Source organism: Meriones unguiculatus, chromosome 4 (assembly GCF_030254825.1).
Source record: "Meriones unguiculatus strain TT.TT164.6M chromosome 4, Bangor_MerUng_6.1, whole genome shotgun sequence".
Taxonomy (NCBI): Eukaryota; Metazoa; Chordata; class Mammalia; order Rodentia; family Muridae; genus Meriones; species Meriones unguiculatus.
The window spans coordinates 133,512,184-133,530,766 of record NC_083352.1 but is presented as its reverse complement, the minus strand read 5'-3'; the positions used below and the strand labels follow the sequence as shown (position 1 = coordinate 133,530,766).

Genomic DNA, 18,583 nt, shown 5'->3' with positions numbered 1-18,583 from the left:
GCTTCACAGCACTCAGAAAATACTGAGAAAGAAACATTTTATTATTTTCTTAACATATGGTCAAAGTATATTACAAATGAGTAGAAACATAATTAAACCATTTCATATATCAAATATGTAATACAAAAAGTACATTTTAAAAAAGGGGCGGCTTACTTTTAGATGAGTAGAAGCAGAATCTTGGAATGATGCTTGAATGAGGTAAGGGGTTGAACTCTTCAGAATTACACTCCATTGTGGGAAAGTTACTTTTGAAGATACTTAAAGTACAGTTTGCTCCCTTGTTTTCCACCGTTTAGCATTACATTCATTTTGGTTATCTTATGCTTTTTTTGGACTTTACATAGAGAACCTAAAAATGTTTGCGACCAAACTCACAAGTAGATGACCTGGTCTTTGTCTTGTAGCATTTGCAAATCCTTTAGTTACAGTGTTGTTGCCGGCTACCATATTCATGTAGGGACTGTATACATACCTATATCGCCTCAGTTTAACAAAAGACAGGAACACTTGTCACATTTCTATATTGTAGCACTCCCACTAGGACCTAATCCTGCCAGTCGGCATCCCTCTCTGTTGGTCTCAACCTGTCAGACCTACGGATGAGGTGGTGTCAGGGATGTCAGATGAAGACCCGAGTTGACTTCTCTTGATCCAGCCTGAAACAGCAGCTAGAGTTTAGAGTTCGAAGACAACATTCTGGACCTTTATTCATGTTTACTTCCCCCAGTAAGATAGGAAAATTTTATTTCAAAAAGGAAAAAAAAAATGTCACTGAAGTTTTGGTTTCTTCTAGGTTTTGAGACAGGCTTTTGCTAAATACTTAGCCTTTGGCAGGGCAGGCCTAAACTCAAGAGCTCCCTTCCTCAAGCTTTCTAAGTACTGGGGTCTCAGGAATGGATTGTACTGTGCTAAAGTTAGTGAGTTATAATTTGGAATGAGACTGGAGACGTGGGTTGTCTTGCTGTTTCTTTTCTGAGACAGGGTCAAGCTAAAGCTAGCCTTCCCCTCCAATCTCCTGCTTTCTCTGAAGTGCTGGGATCACAGGGACACACCACCACGTCTGGTTTTGGATTCTATTTCTGACTTACCTCTCTTGGGATCAGCAGGATGGGTAAACAACCTCTGTGTCCCTTATCAAACAGGAAAAAACAATACTGCTAAAGTTAGTAGCTTTTCAGGAAGATTTAAGGTCTATAGGAACTGAACATGCTAGTAACTTAGTGTGAGTGTTCAAATGGGTTTTGTTTTTCAGGCACTTTAATAGCTTAGCTGAACGTTTCATGTCTAGTACTGTGATGACAGCTGCTGTTCTTCTACCCATCCTGGTATGTTACAGAGCAGGAGTCATCCTGACTATTCTGGTACTTTCAGCATAGACTTCACCACATTAATCAGTTCGTGAAACTCTGTGTTCTGAAAGTGACCACGATCGGTGAATTTGTACAATTTGGCATCCAACCTATCTGCCACTTCTTGCTGTTCCTTCCAGGGAAGGAAGGGGTCGTCAGTGGAGCCAAACTGTACAATGTGAGGGCAGTTGGCCTTGATCTTCTCCCACTGCCAGGGGCGGCTGAAGTACCCTGTAGGGGGGAAATAGCCTATCAGTGTGCAGGAATTGTCATCCTAGACATCTGCAAATATCACAGAGATGCAAAGGACCAGAGACTTCAGTTCAGAGCAGTTCTTTGGTTTTCATATCTGTAGGGCATGTGACACAATACTGACTTACAAAGACAAAGTAAAAGGCTTAAATAAAACCAGGTCCAGGATTCATTCTAGACATCCAAAGGTAGGTGGGAAATCTCTCATTTGCTATTAGATTCCTATTTTTAGGGCTGAGAGAGAACAACTACTTTGTAACTTAGCAGTGTGCCCTGTGTTTAGGAGAGGGCTTTCCTGGGGGTTTTCTTAAAGACTTACCACTTGCACGCTCGTTTTCATCTCCCAAGTCTGATGTGTATGCAGACACCAATACAAGAGCATACACCTTATGTGTCTCTGCGTACCTGAGACGAAAAAGACAGTGTCGGTAATACAGGGTGTTCTCAAAAACTGCAAGCTGTCTGATGTATGTTCACAGGGAAGGCAGGATACGCTACTGAGATCAGGGTAACATGTCAGTCACTGGCGTGTGCACTCATCCACCTTTACTGTGAGTCAGCATTACTTGGGTGATCAACATGCTGATTCAGATTCCTGAGCTCACCCCCAGAGCATGAAATTCAGAGAAATGGGATTAAGGCCCCAAATCCTGCACTTGAGGTCTGCAGTCTCTAACCCATTTGACTAATAAAGTGGCCTGTGAATCACAACTTAAGAACGGTGGCAGAAAGGTGCTTGTGCTGCCGCTTGCACATGCGTTCTCGTTTGTGTCGCATGACATCTGTCCCTGCTCCCAGGCGAGCCATCGTTGGCTCCTTCAGGGCAGGGGAGCATCTAGACCAACACATATGCGTAAACCATGAGCACTGTTTGCGGACCGCCTTGCTGTCAAAATGAGTCTTAAGAGGAAGCTTTGTGCTAGGAAATGTGTAGGGCTACAATTCCATTCTTGAGGATAAACCCTTCTCCCAGCTGCTTACTCAGAATGTCAAACCCACAGAAGACCTGAAAAGCACCCAGATTCATGAAGGCTGCACACCTAACACTTAATGTGTGTCTCCTATGAATAACCTTGCTTCCCTTATTACACCCAATAAATTTGGCGCTGCCTGTATTCTCATAAAGGAGTTTAGGGTAGTTCCCTAAACTGATTTGTTTTCTCACAATTAGTCTGATATTAAACATTTTGGTAAGATAGCCTTCCTGGGCTGGAGAGATGGCTCAGAGGTTAAGAGCACTGGCTGCTCTTCTAGAGGTCATGAGTTCAATTCCCAGCAAACACATGGTGGTTCACAACCATCTATAATGAGGTCTGGTGCCCTCTTCTGGCCTGCAGGTGTACATGGAAACACAACATTTATATACATAATTAATAAATCTTCAAACAAACAAAAAAAGCCCTCCCATCTCTTCAGGGACATCTTCAGGGATACATGTGTTTGATGTTAAATGATGCTAAAGTTTGATCGCTTGTTAGGGTGTGTCTACTACTTTCTATTGAAAAGGCTCGTCCTATATCTTTACTTGGAGTGTTGAATAAGTGCATAAGAAATATTGAACATTGAAAGTGTAACATTTAGTATGAAGTTCCATAGCTTTTGCTCCAAATCTTCATTCTAGCTGTATAGAAGTTCATCTGTATAGAAGCTACAGATTTCAGGATGGTGGATATTGGTGTGTGCTGATCTTTTTAATTTACCTGTAAATTTCTGTAACAAATTTCATAAAATTAAAAATAAATAAAAGTAAAAAAAAAAAAGGAAAAGGCTCAATATCCCTTAGCAATTAGTAAGCGAGCCACACGTTCCTTACGATGTGTCAGTTTCCTGTTTCTTTATTATACCTTTACATTGATAGCCTAGGCATTTTTCTAGCCGCCTTTTTCTTTTTCCAGCTCAACTTTAGGAGTCAGTTCTTAGAAGGTTGCTGACAATCCTAATAAACTCAGAGGAGCTATAAAGAGTATTACATCTTTAACAATGGCTGACAAACGGGAGAAAAAGGACAGCTCATGTTACCACTTTTGAGGTCAGCATTCCTTCCCCCCCAAAACACTTGTAAACTTTTTTGCTGACCATGATTTGCTGGTTCTGTACTAAAACACATTATCCCCATCCCCTTGACTTATGTAGCTAAAAGGTATAAATTTCACAAGATCCCAAGACATAAAATTCATACGACATCTTGAATGACTGCCTTTGTTACCAGAGTAGGAAATATGGAAGAAGCTCAACCTGAAACAGCTTGGCCAGCTAGTTCCTTATCCACTAGGCTAATGTAGAAGATAGATTTTGATAGAAGCATTATGGGGGTAAATGTGAATCCCAAGGATTGGGGGGTTATAGGTAGGTAGGAGAAAGCAAGCTCTCTTCTCCAGGAGGTGCTTGTTGAGCATCTACCATGTCAGCCACTGTCACTCTTTGTCAGTGAACAAAGTCCCACCCTCACTGAGCTTCCATTCTATTAATAGGGGCAGACAGAAAGTCAATGTATAAGGCAATATAGATAATAAAATATAAAAGGAGATATGAGCTGGTATGCAACGCTGCTCTTTTATATGGGCTGGTTAAAGATCTCACCCAAAAGGAGACATTCAGACACTCAGTAAGGGAAAGCCAGGCAGCTTGTACTGGTGTCCCTAGCAGAAGGCTGAGCAGGATAGGGCAGGTGTGTACTTATCATTTTCCAGGAACTAAGATGACGTCAGTATGCCTAGCTGGGAAGAGGTGAAGGGGGACACCAGAGCTGAGCAACAGGAAGCTTCCAAGCCACAGGCAGTCTAAATATCACTGCACCTGGTAAAAGCAATCCATTTTTTTTCAATCCCTCAACAAACAAGGAAGAAATTAGGGCAGATTATGTTACCACTTTTGAGGTCAGCACTGTTCCCTCTGCAATGGAGACTTAAGAAACGCAAGCATTTCCCAAGCAAGTATGCCTGCAACCCACACAGGGGCCAGTGGTTCAGCAGGGCCGTACCTCATGGCAGCAATGGCCCCGGAACTGTGGCCGATGATGACGGTCTTCTCATCACAAAGCAGCTCTGTCTCCATGAAGGGCAGCCAGATGCTCTCTCGAGCCGTAACTGTGATCAGGGAAAACAGTCTGGCACCTGGCAGTCTGGAAGTCTGAGGCCTCCCCTCTCTCTAGTAAACAGCAGCTCACGGCTTTTAAAGGGAGGCTGTGGTAGATGAGGCTGTTTTAGCACAGCCCAAGACTCCGTCCTGTGGTTTTAGTAAAGAGTTTAGTAAAGTGGTGGGCCCCAACACCCACCACTTCATTAAAAAAAAAAAAAATAACAACTGAAGTGAAACCCTTTCCCATTTTTCTTTTCTAAGAAAGAGAACTCTCACTATGTAACACAAGCTAGTCTTAAACAGGAAAAATACAGTTGCTAGCTTACAAAGTTAAAAATTAAATTTTACTGTGCCCAGGTGCTTTTCTTGAGTGTTACTGAAATCTTCCATATTATTTTTGGCTTGCACCCACCTCCTCAAGGTCCTTGCCTTATTTTTTCTTAGTATGTATTTATTTGTGTCCTTTCACAATGATATTCCTGATTTCTAGCCCCACCCCACAAATGCTGAGCTCAAAATCTAACAGATGAGGCTTTTCAAAAACAACTTTAAAACTTACTTGGGTCAGGCATATTTTTGGCCAAACACTGGAAACCAGGAATCTGTGATGTAAGGGAGAAGTAAAAGCTATAAGGAGCAGCGTAATTGCAAACTAAAACTTTGCAGAAAAAAAAAAAAAAAAAAAAGGAACGTGACACCTGATGGTTCAGTAACTATTTGCTACAATTGTGAAATGAAGTGGATTACAAAGCGTTAAGGGCTACAAATGATATGGCCGTGTGCAATTCTCCATCCAGTTTTCTACAACTCCACAGAGACCGGTGTCTGCACTTGCAATCTATTCATCTCCAAGTCATGTATCTACAGACAGGGCCTGCCTGTGTTAGAGACAGAACCTGAGCAAAACTGACTATGCCCAGAAAGAAGTAAAAAAGAACAGAGACTCCTGAGAAAGTTGGGCATCCCATCCCACTGGCAATTTCTAGCTTGACCTTTTGAGTTGGTACTTTGCCCATAGCTTTTGGCCATAACCCTGAAGTTTTAATCCAAATGGACCCTATTTTCTCCTGAAAGTCTGTTCTAGAGGCCAACGCAGGAAACTGTCTAACTGCTGGACTATGGAAGAGTTGTTGTTTTTTTTTTCTTTTATTAAAAGCTGAGAAGCACAGGATGATCGATGGTGAAATGCTGTTTCTATAAAGTTCACAAAGAAGCCAAATTAAACAATATGTTGTTTAAAGATTATACACGTGGTTGCAAAATTAAGTTTTAAACGGTATAGCAAAAAAAAAAAAAAAAAAAAAAGTCAGAAAAGCAGCTCAGCTGGCAAAGGCACTTGCAGTGCAAGCCTGGTGACCAGAGTTCGATTCCCAGAACCCATGTAAAGATAGACCTGATTCCACAAAGTTGTTTTCTGACCTCCACATGAGTCCACCCCCCCACCAAACAACAACAACAACAACAACAACAACAAAAACACAATAATTTAAAGAGAAGCAAAATAAACCAAAATAAACCAGATTGTCATACAAATGGAACAGAGGGCAGACATCACTCAGAACTGGTAACATTCTAAAGTTTCATTTGGGCTGGGGGCGTAAATGGCACACAAAGACGCCTTCGGCTTGGACAGCACAGAATTTTTTTTTTAAATCTTAGTTTTGTAGTTTATTGCACATTCAATACACCCTTTGTATATATTACACAGCATATGGTGAATTAAAAAAATCTAAAGCAACATATAGAAACATAACATTATCTGGGAAGTCTCGAATCTGACTGGCAGCAGATGTGGGGTGGGAGGGGGTGTTCTCTACAGCTCGAAGAGGGTTTTCCTTTTACTCTCAAGAACTTTTAGAGCTGCTTCGCTAGCTAAGATCCTGACCACTAGTTTAGGTGGGCAGCATCGCCGAAGCCTCACTGATGTCATCTGAAGGGGGTTGGGCACAGGTTCGAGGCTCGCCTCCTTTCTCCCTCCCTCTGCTCCGCGCCAAGCTGATCGCAGAGCAGGGGCTAGGATGCCTTACCTGCTCCAGCCCCTTTCTCACCCAGCCGTACCAGCCGTGAGTGGCCACATCCCCGCCTCCGTTCCCGGGAACGATCACCGCCTTGCTAGGGAACGCCATGAACGCAGAAGCGGGAGACCCCTGTCTAGCGCGGACCAGTAGTTCGGAGACCTACACTGCATCCGGCCCGAGCCCGCACTGAGGCCTTTTGGGAAGTGTAGTCCATGGAAACCTACAGGCCCCAGCCTTTCCTGGCTAGAGCACCGGCAGCCAAACCACCCTGTGATTTACCATCAAATGTCAATCACCTTTGATTTACCGTTTTCAACTTTTCCAGCGTTCTCATACCCCACACCCCATATGAAGCTACCGATAATTCTTTAAGGGAAGTTTGTTTGTTTATTTATTTATTTATTTTCAAATCAATTTTCGTTAATTTGTTTAAGACAGTCTCATTATGTAGCCCCTACTGGCCTGCAGCTATGTAAACCAGACTGGCCTAGAACTCACAAAGATCAACCTGCCTCATCTATTGAGTGCTGGCATTAAAGCAGTGTGTCACCATATTCAGCAAGAATTATCCTATTATTTCTGTGTATGTTCTCAACATTCGTGAGGGTGCCTGAGGAGTCCAGAGGAGGGTGTGTGTCCCCTAGAACTGGAGTTACAGGCACTCGGCCCAATGAGAATGCTGGGAATTGGACTCCAGTCTTCTGAAAGAGCAGCACATTCAGAGTTGTGTTTCCTAGGTGGTTCTAAAATCTAGTTAGGTTGAGAATATAGATTAACCATGACACAATGTTGGGAGTCTTGTAAAAGATTTTGAGAGACAAAAGAAATGACATTTCATGGGCTACTGGGCATTTTATGAGCTGTGCTGGTGGTCTCTTAAGGTTGTGTTCCTTTATACCCTGATTGCTTTATTATACAACTCTGTAGAGACAGAGTACCTTCAGAAAGCTGACCGGTACACACCAAAAACCCTGATACCCATAACAAAGCACATAATTCCTAAACATGGGGATGAAAAAGAGATTGTGTGGTAGAGAATATAAGTTTTTATAAATGAGACTTTCTTAGAATCAATCTGAACTTCCCTGTTGGTTTCCTCATTAATCAGTGAGTTACGTAAATTACTTGGAATGTTGTTTGTATACTATTACTTCTTAAAAGTTTATTGTATCTATTGTTGTTATTACTGTATGGAGGGTGCGTGTGCCATCGCATGGGTGTTGGGATCAGAGGATAACATGCAGGTGGTTCTCTTCCTCAGTAGTTCTGTAAGTCTAGGAATGAATGGACCTCAGTTCATCAGGCTTCACCTGCTAAGCAATCTCACCGACCCTAATTTTACCTCTTTAAAACATGTTTTTCTTCTAATTTAAAATTATATTAATTTTTTTATTTACAACCGCTGTGGTGTATGTCCATGTCCATGTGTCCGTTCATGCTGGCGGGTGCCACCCTGCATGGATGGAGGTCGGAGGACAACTTTCTGGAGTTGGAGCTCTCCTTCTGTTACATGGATCCTGATGGCCAAACTCAGGTCCACGGTTCCTAGGCAAGCACCTTTACCTGACAAGCCATCTAACCATGTTCTAAAATTAACATCTCTGTAGGATTTCAGACAGAATCTGGTACGCCCCGCCCCGTCACGGCAGAGCACCTTACAGGTTGTTTCAGCTAAAATGCCTTCCCTTTCCTTGGGTCCTAGAAAAGAAATGCTGAGTTGAGGGCACTGTTCCTTTAGCTTTCCTTTCTGCTTTCTAATGATTTTCAGCTCTTTCTGATTTACTCATGGCTGGTTAGTTTACTTCCTCCCACTGATAGAACAGTCAGAAACTTGGCTCACCAGCCATTTGGTAATCTCCTTAAGGGGACTACTACTTTATTCACAGATACTCTCCCAGGTAGGTGAAAGCAAATCCAGTTCATTAGTGTTCTCTGACAGTCACTGTCATTTTATGACTTCCATGCTGGGTAGAACAGTGTCCTCTGGGGCTGAGACATAGAACTAAAACTGTAGTGTTCTTTATGTGCCTGTATGTCTGACGGGCTAGAATGAGATAAGACCAGCACCCATTGCTGTGAGAGAACAGGATGTCTTGCCACTCCTATTGAGTCACGGTAAGCTAAATCATTGTATTTCTCCAATTAAAGGACCTCTGTTACAGAAACAAGTACTTTTTTTGTTTGTTTTTGAGACAGGGCCTCTGTGTAGTCCTAGCTATCCAGGAACTCACTCTGTAGGCCAGGCTGGCCTCAAAGTTAGAGAGCTTGCCTCTGTCTCTTGAGTGCTGGGATTAAAGGAAGGCACTGCCACTGCCCAGCAAGTACAGTGACATCAATGAAATACCTCTAAAATCCCTCCAAATAAGGACAATTGATAATACTTTAAACATAATTTAAAAAAATACCCTTCCTAAGAAATTACTGATTCAGAATTTTTCTGGGTCCAAAAACTTAAGATAAATCTTTGATAAATAAAATTACATTAATTTTGTTATTAATAAAGCTATTTTTATTTCTCAGTGTTAGATATAATAAACCTGTGCGTTTTATTTTACTTGGATATGTTTCCCCAGGAAGAGATTACTTTGGGCTTCCCAGACACATCTAAAGTTATAAATAAGCCAATGTCAACATTAATATGTTTAAGATGATGAAAAATCTAAGTTTGTTTAAAAAACTGAATTGTTATTCTGACAAAGTTTTAATGCAAGTGGTAATATTTTGTAGTAACATCTACTTAAACTAAGACCCGTGATTTCTAGTCTGACTTAGCTGGGTGTGCTGACCTGTGCTTGTAATTCCATCACTCAGGAGGCAGAGGAAGGCAGAGCAAAGCAGAGCTCAGCTTTCTTCAGGCCAGCCAGAACTGCATGCACAGTTAGGATCTGTTTTAAAGTTTAAATCAATAATAAACTGGGTTATTTAATGGATTCTCTTTGAATGCCTAAACATGTCTTAGCATAAATTTAAGATTTTAAGAGTTTTGGGGCTGGAGAGCTGGTTCAGCGGTTGAGTGTATAATGCTAAAGTTCCTTGCAACAGACTGTAACTCTAGTTCCATGGGATCCTATGCCCTCTTCTGGCCTCTGCAGGTATTGCAATCATGTGCACACCTACACGTAGGCATTATTAAAAAAATCTTTAAAAAAAATGTCCTTCGTTATTTAGACTTTTATTGTTTGTTTTCACCACTTGTAAGAAACTGTAATATGCCTGCGGCAGTCACAGAAAAGTTGTGCTACCCAGAAAGACCCTGTTAGTCTCCTTAAATGCTTGAATAGGACTGTTCCCAATTAATCATTTCCTTGTTGGATAATGACAGGAAAATGTCACACAGAGAGAAGCAGTTTCTATTGGGCGCAGCAACCAGCAAGTAAGAAGGGACAGTTTTGTAAGGTGAAGAGAGAGTAACTGCACCTGCTGAGCTCAAAAAGAACATCAACCAGCATCAGAGACTCTCTGCCACTTCCTTGCCCTTTCCCGCAGGCTGATGGCCTCTTCCGGACGGGTTCCTCGGGGGCTACGTCACCATTCTCGCTTCCCGGTAACTAGGCGCTGAGAGGGACTTCCCTCTGAGGCAAAGAGGTGGCGTAGTGTCAGGGTGGTCCCCTGGGGCGTGCTGGAGGCGTGTGGATGACGGCCCCCCAGGCGCCGAGGTTCAGTGCAGGAAAAAAGTGGAGCTCTGTCTGAGAAAGTATGCATCCGGAGGCTCTAAACTTTTAAAGTTGTGTGCAAGAAAATCCTGCCTTGCTCTATTCAAAGATGGCGGCGCCGCTGCTTTGACTGTTTCCCTTCGCGTCAGCCACAGACGTGCTCTCTGATTGGCTAGGGCATGTCGCCGAGGAGTGACGCACACCAGCGCTGGCCAATCCCCGGTGAGCTGAGGTGGACTTGGCGGTGGAAGCCGGAGCCGAGCTCGGGTGTCCGTGGGTCGAGGAGGGCTCTGCCCAGGTGAGCGGCTCCGGACAGGTGAGCGGTCCTGCGAACGCGCGCTGGGGAGGGCCGAGGCCAGAGCTGCCGGGCAGGGTGGGCTGCTGTGGGCGCAGCTCTTTCCTTGGCAGCTGAGGCATCAGGGGGATGGATGACCCAGAAGCCGGCTGGAAGTGACTGCTCCGGCCCGTGTCCGATGGCAGAGGACCGGATTCTGACTCCTTAGTCTTCGGAATTAGGGTGTTGGTGGTGGCGTGAACATCCGGAAGGACCGGATCCTCGTGAAAAACTTGAGTTTTGCTTTGTGATAGGTGAAACCAGAACCCGGATCTTCAGTACAGGATTAGGTGTTGTTTAACTGTCTCTACAGATGCTTAGAAAGTTAGGTGCTGGAGAGATCTGGGTGGCTCAGATATTTTATCGGATGCTTTTCTAAGCCATTCATTTGTCCATTCGTTTGTTCATTCATTCATTCAGTCACTCACTCACTCTTCGGACACCCTGACTCTTGAGCGTTTGATAGCAGCAGTGGAAAAAAAAATCTGCATTTTCCCCAGCACATGGAATATAATAAAAGTGCGTAGAACTTCAGAGGATTCATTAATTTCCCGAAATTCCTCCGTGGATTACGTGTAATTAAGCAACCGTGGTTAAGAATGGCAAGGAAAGGGGGGCCGTGGGAAATAGGGGTCAGATTTCAATATGTACAGACCTGGGCACTTGTACCGTTAAGTAAAGAACTTTAAAGAGGGGTTACCGTTATTAATGGGGTTTGCGGAAGTAATTGCTGGATATGGTGATATTAAAATGTATCCATCTGTGATTTACTTATTCATCCCGCCCTCCCCCAACCCCGATGTGCGTAAGTGCCTTCTCTGTAGTCGGTGTTTCATCTTCCTGTGTTTGCCAGAAATAGCAAGATGTCTCACGTTTCAGTTGGAACAGGTATTTGGGACTTTTGTTGTGTGGAATCTGTGTGGTAGAATAACTAATTTGCTTTTCTGGGCATGTAAAATTGCCCTCATCCAAGTTATTTGCAGTAGCTATCTCCTCAAAGGAGATAGTCGTTCTCAAGCGCTTCTGACACTAAAAGCTGCCTTAGTCTCAGATTTCATATCTATTTAATTCATATTAAATTAATATATTGTTTTGGATAGGGGCTCCCTGTGTAACTCAGGAGGCTTTGAACTCCCTTGGTTCTTCTGCTTCAACCTCCCAAATATGGAGATTACAAGAATGCCTCTATTCTCATAGATTCAGTTTTCTTGCTTTCCTTTACGTGGGATCTGAGGGTAACTCATGTTTGTCAGCCTTGTATGGCAAGCGCTTTACCCCCTGGGCCATCTTGCCAGTTCTTCCTTGTTTTCCTGAAGAGCCTGTTCAGTTGACCTTCAGTAACTTCTGTGCCAATGTATTTTAGATGACAAATAGTATGCATTTACCCAACAACATTGTCATTATCTGAACCTGAAAGCTTAGTCCGAATGACAGGTGTTTTTTCCCCCTGCGGGCTTAACAGAGTCAAGGATGAGCATAAGCAAACACAGTAAGAAAGGAGGGCATGGTGAGACTCAATACAAAAGCAAACTGCCCTTCATAGTTTTCATATGTCCATTAGAAACGCTTGAGCGCCAAGCTGCTTCCTGTTAATAACCGGATTCTCAAATTAGCATACAGTTCTTTTCTCCACAGTTAGCAAAGTGGTGGGGGTGGGGGAGGGATGACATGACAGGGACACAAAAAACAAGGTTACTTGAAATGTGACATTTCATATAGTATTTACTTCCACTGAGAAGAAAAAAAAGGAATCAGGAAGATTGTTGGACCATGAAACAGAATTTGAGACTTACCTTTGGACATGTGGTTGTTTTTTGCTTGTATAAGGAATTTAGCTCAGTGGTGGAGTGCTTGCTTAGCGTGCACAAGGCCCTGAATTTGACTCTAATAAATAGTAGTATCCAATGACACACCGCTAGGAAATGGTCAAGTAGTTCAACCTCTAGCCACTTTAATTTTTTTCAAGTTCTATGGAGATGGTTCAAGAGAGGAGAGGAAATCTCAGTTGAGAAAATGTTCTTGTCAGGTAGGCTTGTGGGGGCCTTTCTTGGTTGATGATTGATGTCAAGGGGTCCAGCCCACTATGGGCAGTGCTGCCTCTGGGTAGGTGGTTCTGAGTTGTTAAGAAGTAGGCTGAGCAAGCCTTGAATGAGCAGGTATGCACTGTTCTTCCATGGTCTCTATTACTTCCCACCATGAGTTCCTGCTCTGGCTTTCCTGGAAGATGATGGACCACATGTGTAAGTTAAAATAAACCCTTTCATTGCCATGTTGCTTTTGGTCATGATTTTTATCACAGTACTAGAATGGTAAGGCAAAAAGGAAGAGTAACCAACTTTGGGGGTCCAAGAAAAGGTAGTTACTGTTATCCTACCCTGTCAGGCTTTTCCAGACCAAGTATTTGTAAAACACTACGTTGTAAGATCATCTCTTTTGTTTGGGACTGAGTGCTAGGATTTCTGGTGTGAACCACTGTACTTGGCTTAGGATCATCTTTTTTTTTGAAGATCAGCTGAGAATTTTGCATGTAATTAAAACATTATCTTTAGTTTCCTTTTAGACCATGGCAACATATCAGGAGTTCATTCAACAGAATGAAGAACGAGATGGTGTGCGTTTCAGTTGGAATGTGTGGCCTTCCAGTCGCCTTGAAGCTACAAGAATGGTTGTTCCCTTGGCTTGTCTCCTCACTCCTTTAAAGGAAAGACCAGACTTACCTCCTGTACAGTATGAACCTGTGCTTTGCAGCAGGCCAACCTGCAAAGCTATTCTCAATCCACTTTGGTATGAATTGGTACAAAATAATGAATATAGTAAATATAGTCTGTGTGCCAGTCTTAAGAAAGTCACTGGATTTCTCTAGAAGAGTTTCCAGTTTGAGATGAGAAGTAGATGGATGAGTACTCATGGAAGCCTCCCTGGCCTGATGCTCCAGATAAAATTGGGGTCGCGTGTGTGTGTCTGTGTGTCTGTGTGTTTGAGGTTGGTCTCTGGTATGTAGTCCTGGCCTGTCCTGGAACTTCCTCTATACACTTGGCTGGCCTCCAGCTTACAGAGTTCCTTGTGCCTCTACCTCCCACGCACTGGCATTCAAGGCATGCCTGGAGGAAAATTGGAATCTTATGTGAACAAGGGGAAGATAGAAAAGAAGAGCTTGGAATTATCCCTCCTTCCATCTCTACCTCTCTTTCTTCCCTCTTTCCTTTTCTCCATCTCAGATTATTGGTTTGTTTCTAGATTGATTGTAGACTTAAGGGGATGGCTTTTAAAGCACTAAAAACCCAAAAACGTTGTTCTTTTTGTCCATACCCTGTATGATAACGTAGTGTATGTAGAAGTACTTACATTTGTGTGTGTACTCACGTGTTTGTATAACTACACATGCATGTGTACATACCATCTGTATGTGGGTACCTGTTGGGGGCAGAAGAGGGAGTTAGGTTTCCTGAAGCTAAAGTTACAGGTGATATGAGCTGCCTGGCATGGATGCTGGGAACTAAACTTTCTTCCTTAGAAGAGCAGCAAGTGCTGTTAGCCACTGAGTTATCTTTCCATCCATGGCAGAAGAAAATTTAACTCCAATTATTTTATTGTTGAGTGTAATTTTTCAGTCTGAGATTTTATTCTATTAGTATATTTGGAAACTATTGGCAAGAATTTTTTTCATTAGTTTTTGAGATAGAGTGTCTATGTGACATAACTCAAACTCTCAGGCTGTGTGACCTTCCAGCATCATAGGGGAGGGTGTAAGAGTGCAGAAGCGTACCACCATGCGTGGCTGAAGGAATTTTGAAGCAAGTTGAGGGTGTTGAAATTTTTGTATGCCAGAGCACTTTTGTCCTTTATTTCCCTTTGCTTTTATTTATCGAGAACATATTAGGAATGCCTCTACTCTGCTGGTAAAATGATAGCCATTGGCTGTTAATATCCTAAATGCAGAAAGGGAGAAGAAGCAATAGAAGCTTATCTTGAACCATTTCTAGCATTTTTACTAACCTGAAAACATGCTTTTTGTGGCCCAAGAGTGAAATGTGCTTTTCCTTACTGAAATTCAGGTGTTTTACACAGGGTCTGGAAATAGTGGTTAAGAGTACTCCCTCAGAGACCCATGGGCATGTACCCAGCACCTATGTGGTAGTTCAACCTTCCAAAACTCCAGCACTAGGGGAGTCCTTGCCCTCTTCTGACCTCTGCTAGGCAGGTGTGTGCTGCACATACATACAGGCAAAACAGACATACTCATAAAATAAAACTAAACAAATCCTTTTTAAAAAGTTTTACATTGTTGAACAATAAAAATGTTGGATAAATCATGATGACAGGTTAAAACAGAAGGCAAAAGGAAATAGCTTATAGTCTTGGAACTGGAAAATACAAAACAAAAATTTAGTAAGTGCAAATATTTGAGGGAAATTTTTGGTGCACTTGATAGCCAGTTTTCTCTACAGTGCAATTTCACAAATCCTTCTGTATATGCATAGTCATAGAAACACATGTTTGTTTAACTTACAGAACTTTAAATCCACATTTGATTGCTTTCTAGCTTGAAAATACATATAATATCTGTTTGTGATATTTATCTTTCTTGCAGTCAAGTTGATTACCGGGCAAAACTCTGGGCCTGCAATTTCTGTTTTCAAAGAAATCAGGTGTGTAATAAAGTAATTTAAATGTTTATACTTATACATTGCGTTTTTATTGTACCGTTCTGGAAAAGATTACATGAACTTATATTTCTATCTACACTGGCGATTAGTCCTTGTTGCTCGCAGGAAATGGCTTTTGTGAGGCACATTTGTGTTGAATGGTAGAGGACATGGAATTCTCTTTTCTTTAAGTTTTCTGCAGAAAGTGAATATGTTACCTAAAGAAAATGGATCTGTGCATGTTTTACTGGACCACATTAATTTTCTGATTAGATGGTGCGTGTTCCTGAATGTTCATCTTGTAACTTTAGGGTTCTAGCATCAGTGCTGAGCTTCTTCTGCTTTAGAAGTTTGGTGCTGTTGGTTGTTGTTTTGTTTTGTTTTTGAGACAGGGTTTCTCTGTGTAGCCTAGGCTATCCTAGACTCACTTTGTAGACTGGGCTGGCTTTGAACTCATAAAGATCCGCCTGCCTCTGCCTTCTCAAATGCTGGGATTATAGGTGTGCACCACTGTGTCCAGTTTAGGTACTGTTTGTTTTAAAGCGTGTGAACTTGGCTGGGTGGGTGAACAGGCTTTCTCTAAATAGTAAATATTTTTTTGAGGTTATAAAATCATACACATGTAAGACAATTGGAAGCTTTGAGTGCTAATATTTGGATTTATTTATTTATTTTTGGTTTTTCAAGACAGGGTTTCTCTGTGTAGCTCTGGCTGTCCTGGACTCAGTTTGTAGACCAGGCTAGCCTCAAACTCCAAAGATACACCTGCTTCTGCCTCCCAAGTACTGGGATTAAAGGCATATGTCATTATGCCCAGCCAAATATTTGTATTTTAGTAAGAATTAACGTGGTCATGAAAATAAATGCACAGGCATAGCTGGAGCGCTCAGAAGGGGTGCACTTGCCTAGAAAGCATACGCCAAAGCTTCATTCCCGAACAAAGAAAAAAGTGGAAATCAAGGTCCTGTCAGCCCTAACTAAGTGTTTGTTTTCTCCTCTTCAGTTCCCTCCAGCATACACAGGCATATCTGAGGTGAATCAGCCTGCTGAATTGATGCCCCAGTTTTCCACAATTGAGTACATGATCCAGGTAATTTTGTCATGTGCTTAATGCACACTGTTAAAATTGAGCTTCTTGTGAAATCCACAACCAAATGTAGCTGAAGAGAGGAACAGTGGTGGAGGCTAGCCTGGGCTAGAAAAGTCAGACCCACCCCTTTTTATTCTTACCAGTGACCTTTTCCCCCCACATCCCCTGTCTCATTTGGTAGATTATCCATTGATGTACTATCGAAAACATACCTAGACTCCACCCACCACTCCTTCCTGACCCTAGCCATCCTGGGCCATCCACCTCCTCTCACTAGGTACACCGACAGTCTCTTACCTAGCTTCCTCCTTTACCTTTATCTATTTGTGTTTCATTCTTAACCCAACAACCAGTAACTCTCTAGAAGCATACATTGGGTTACCCCTCTGCTCATTGAAAGCCTCCCCTCATGGACTGAATTGTCCCCTCTTCACCCAAAGCAAAACACACTCTTCAGGGCCCCCATCTTATATCCCCGTAGTGTCCTTGTTCAGCCAGTGGGCCTTCTTGACTCACCTGCAGGAGAGTATTTGATTTATCTTTTTCCTCATGTTGGCACTCTTTTAGCTCTGTGTTGTTCCCTGTTCCCCTCTCCTTCTCCTTGTAACCATGATTTGTTTGTGTGTGTGTGTGTGGGTGCATGTGTGTGCATGTGTGAGTATACATGTGTGTGTGAATGTGTGCAAATGTGTGCTTGTGTATGTCTGTGTATGCTTGTATATGTGTGTGTGCTCATGCAGTCATGTGTGCATGTGTGTGTATCTATGTGCGTACGTGTGTGTGTGTGGTGGTGTGGAGGTCAGAGTACAATCTGTGGAAGCCAATACTGCTACTTTGTAGGTCCTGGGTATTGATTTCAGGTCAGGCTTGGTTTGTTCTTTATCTACTGAACTATCTTTTCACCTCAAATTTTACCTTCTTACTGATGCTTCCCTCTCTCTGTTTTTATTTTTTATCCATTTACTTTTTGAGACATGTTCTTACTCTGTATTTCTGGCTGTCCTAGGACTCAGAATATAGATCAGGCTGGCTTCAAGTTCACAGAGATCTGTCTGCCTCTGTCTCCCGAGTGCAGGGATTAAAGTTGGGCGCCGGCATCCCAAGCTGTGATCTCTGTATAACATAGGAACTTGCCGCCCTTCTCTACCTCAGCCCTTGCTGCCCCTGGTCTCCCTTCCCACGTTTGTTCCTCAGCTGGCAGGAACCTTTGTTCCTTTTGTTCAGTGATGTATCCCACAGTCTGCAGTAATGTCTGGCACATAGTAGGTGTTGAATACATTCTTAGATTTATGTTTATTTTGATGGACTCCAGGCCATTCGATGAGGTGATTAGAGGCTTACCTACACAGCCCTTATCCCCTGGATATTTACAAGTATGGGGACTTGCTGTTTTATACCTGATGTGCTCTGCGCAACTGTGTATATACTGATCATCATATACTGTCTATGCATATACTGATCATCATGCTGTTTTTCTTTTCCCGAAGCGGGGTGCTCGGTCCCCTCTGATCTTTCTCTATGTCGTTGACACATGTTTGGAGGAAGATGACCTTCAAGCACTCAAAGAGTCCCTGCAGATGTCGTTGAGTCTCCTTCCTCCAGATGCCCTGGTTGGTCTTATCACTTTTGGGAGGATGGTGCAGGTTCATGAGCTAAGCTGTGAAGGGATCTCTAAAAGTTACGTCTTCCGAGGGACCAAGGATTTAACTGCAAAGCAAATTCAGGTTTGTGCCTTGTAAAGAAGCAGGAACAGGTCTGTCATGTTTACTCCTTACTTTTAATGTTAGTGGAAATTATGAAAACAATCTGTTTTGTTTTGTTTTTTTTCCGTTCCTTCAGGAGATGCTGGGCCTGACCAAGCCTGCTATGCCCATGCAGCAAGCAAGACCTGCTCAACCTCAGGAGCAGCCTTTTGTTTCCAGCAGGTAAGATACCAGTGTTTTGTGTCTGTGGTATGCATGCCTGATGGCCCAGAGAGTAGCAAAAACAATGCTGGGACTTCTGGGTCCATAGTTCTAAGGAAAAAAAAAATTTAAAGGTTAATATCAACTAATTCACTAATACCAACTGAAGTTGATATTCAGGGTCTTATAGAAACATTTTTACACTATTCATTCTGTCCCCTCCTCTTTGACACATGGCTGTTATCCTTGATCCTTA

General features: G+C 42.6%; 2 protein-coding genes across 3 annotated transcripts in view; one reads left to right on the top strand and one right to left on the bottom strand.

Annotated features, from left to right (window-relative positions):
* Positions 1 to 20: 20 nt before the first annotated feature.
* On the bottom strand, positions 21 to 6,889 carry Rbbp9 (RB binding protein 9, serine hydrolase). Its single transcript, XM_021636815.2, has 5 exons — positions 6,710 to 6,889; positions 5,242 to 5,284; positions 4,585 to 4,690; positions 1,924 to 2,009; positions 21 to 1,583 (listed from the first exon to the last, which is right to left on the bottom strand). Exons 1-5 carry the CDS (start codon positions 6,806 to 6,808, stop codon positions 1,357 to 1,359), a joined length of 561 nt encoding a protein of 186 aa, XP_021492490.1. The 5' UTR covers positions 6,809 to 6,889; the 3' UTR covers positions 21 to 1,356.
* Positions 6,890 to 10,496: 3,607 nt separating this feature from the next.
* Sec23b (SEC23 homolog B, COPII coat complex component) overlaps positions 10,497 to 18,583 on the top strand; it is a 37,468-nt gene continuing 29,381 nt past the window's right edge. The window contains exons 1-6 of one of the 2 annotated variants that reach the window (XM_021636812.2): positions 10,497 to 10,651; positions 13,237 to 13,471; positions 15,279 to 15,336; positions 16,337 to 16,423; positions 17,911 to 18,147; positions 18,263 to 18,348. In XM_021636812.2, the coding sequence (XP_021492487.1) occupies positions 13,251 to 13,471; positions 15,279 to 15,336; positions 16,337 to 16,423; positions 17,911 to 18,147; positions 18,263 to 18,348 (689 nt within the window). In that variant the 5' untranslated portion in view covers positions 10,497 to 10,651; positions 13,237 to 13,250. Of the gene's footprint in view, positions 10,670 to 13,236; positions 13,472 to 15,278; positions 15,337 to 16,336; positions 16,424 to 17,910; positions 18,148 to 18,262; positions 18,349 to 18,583 lie in introns of both variants that reach the window. The other variant, XM_021636811.2, reaches the window with a different exon arrangement.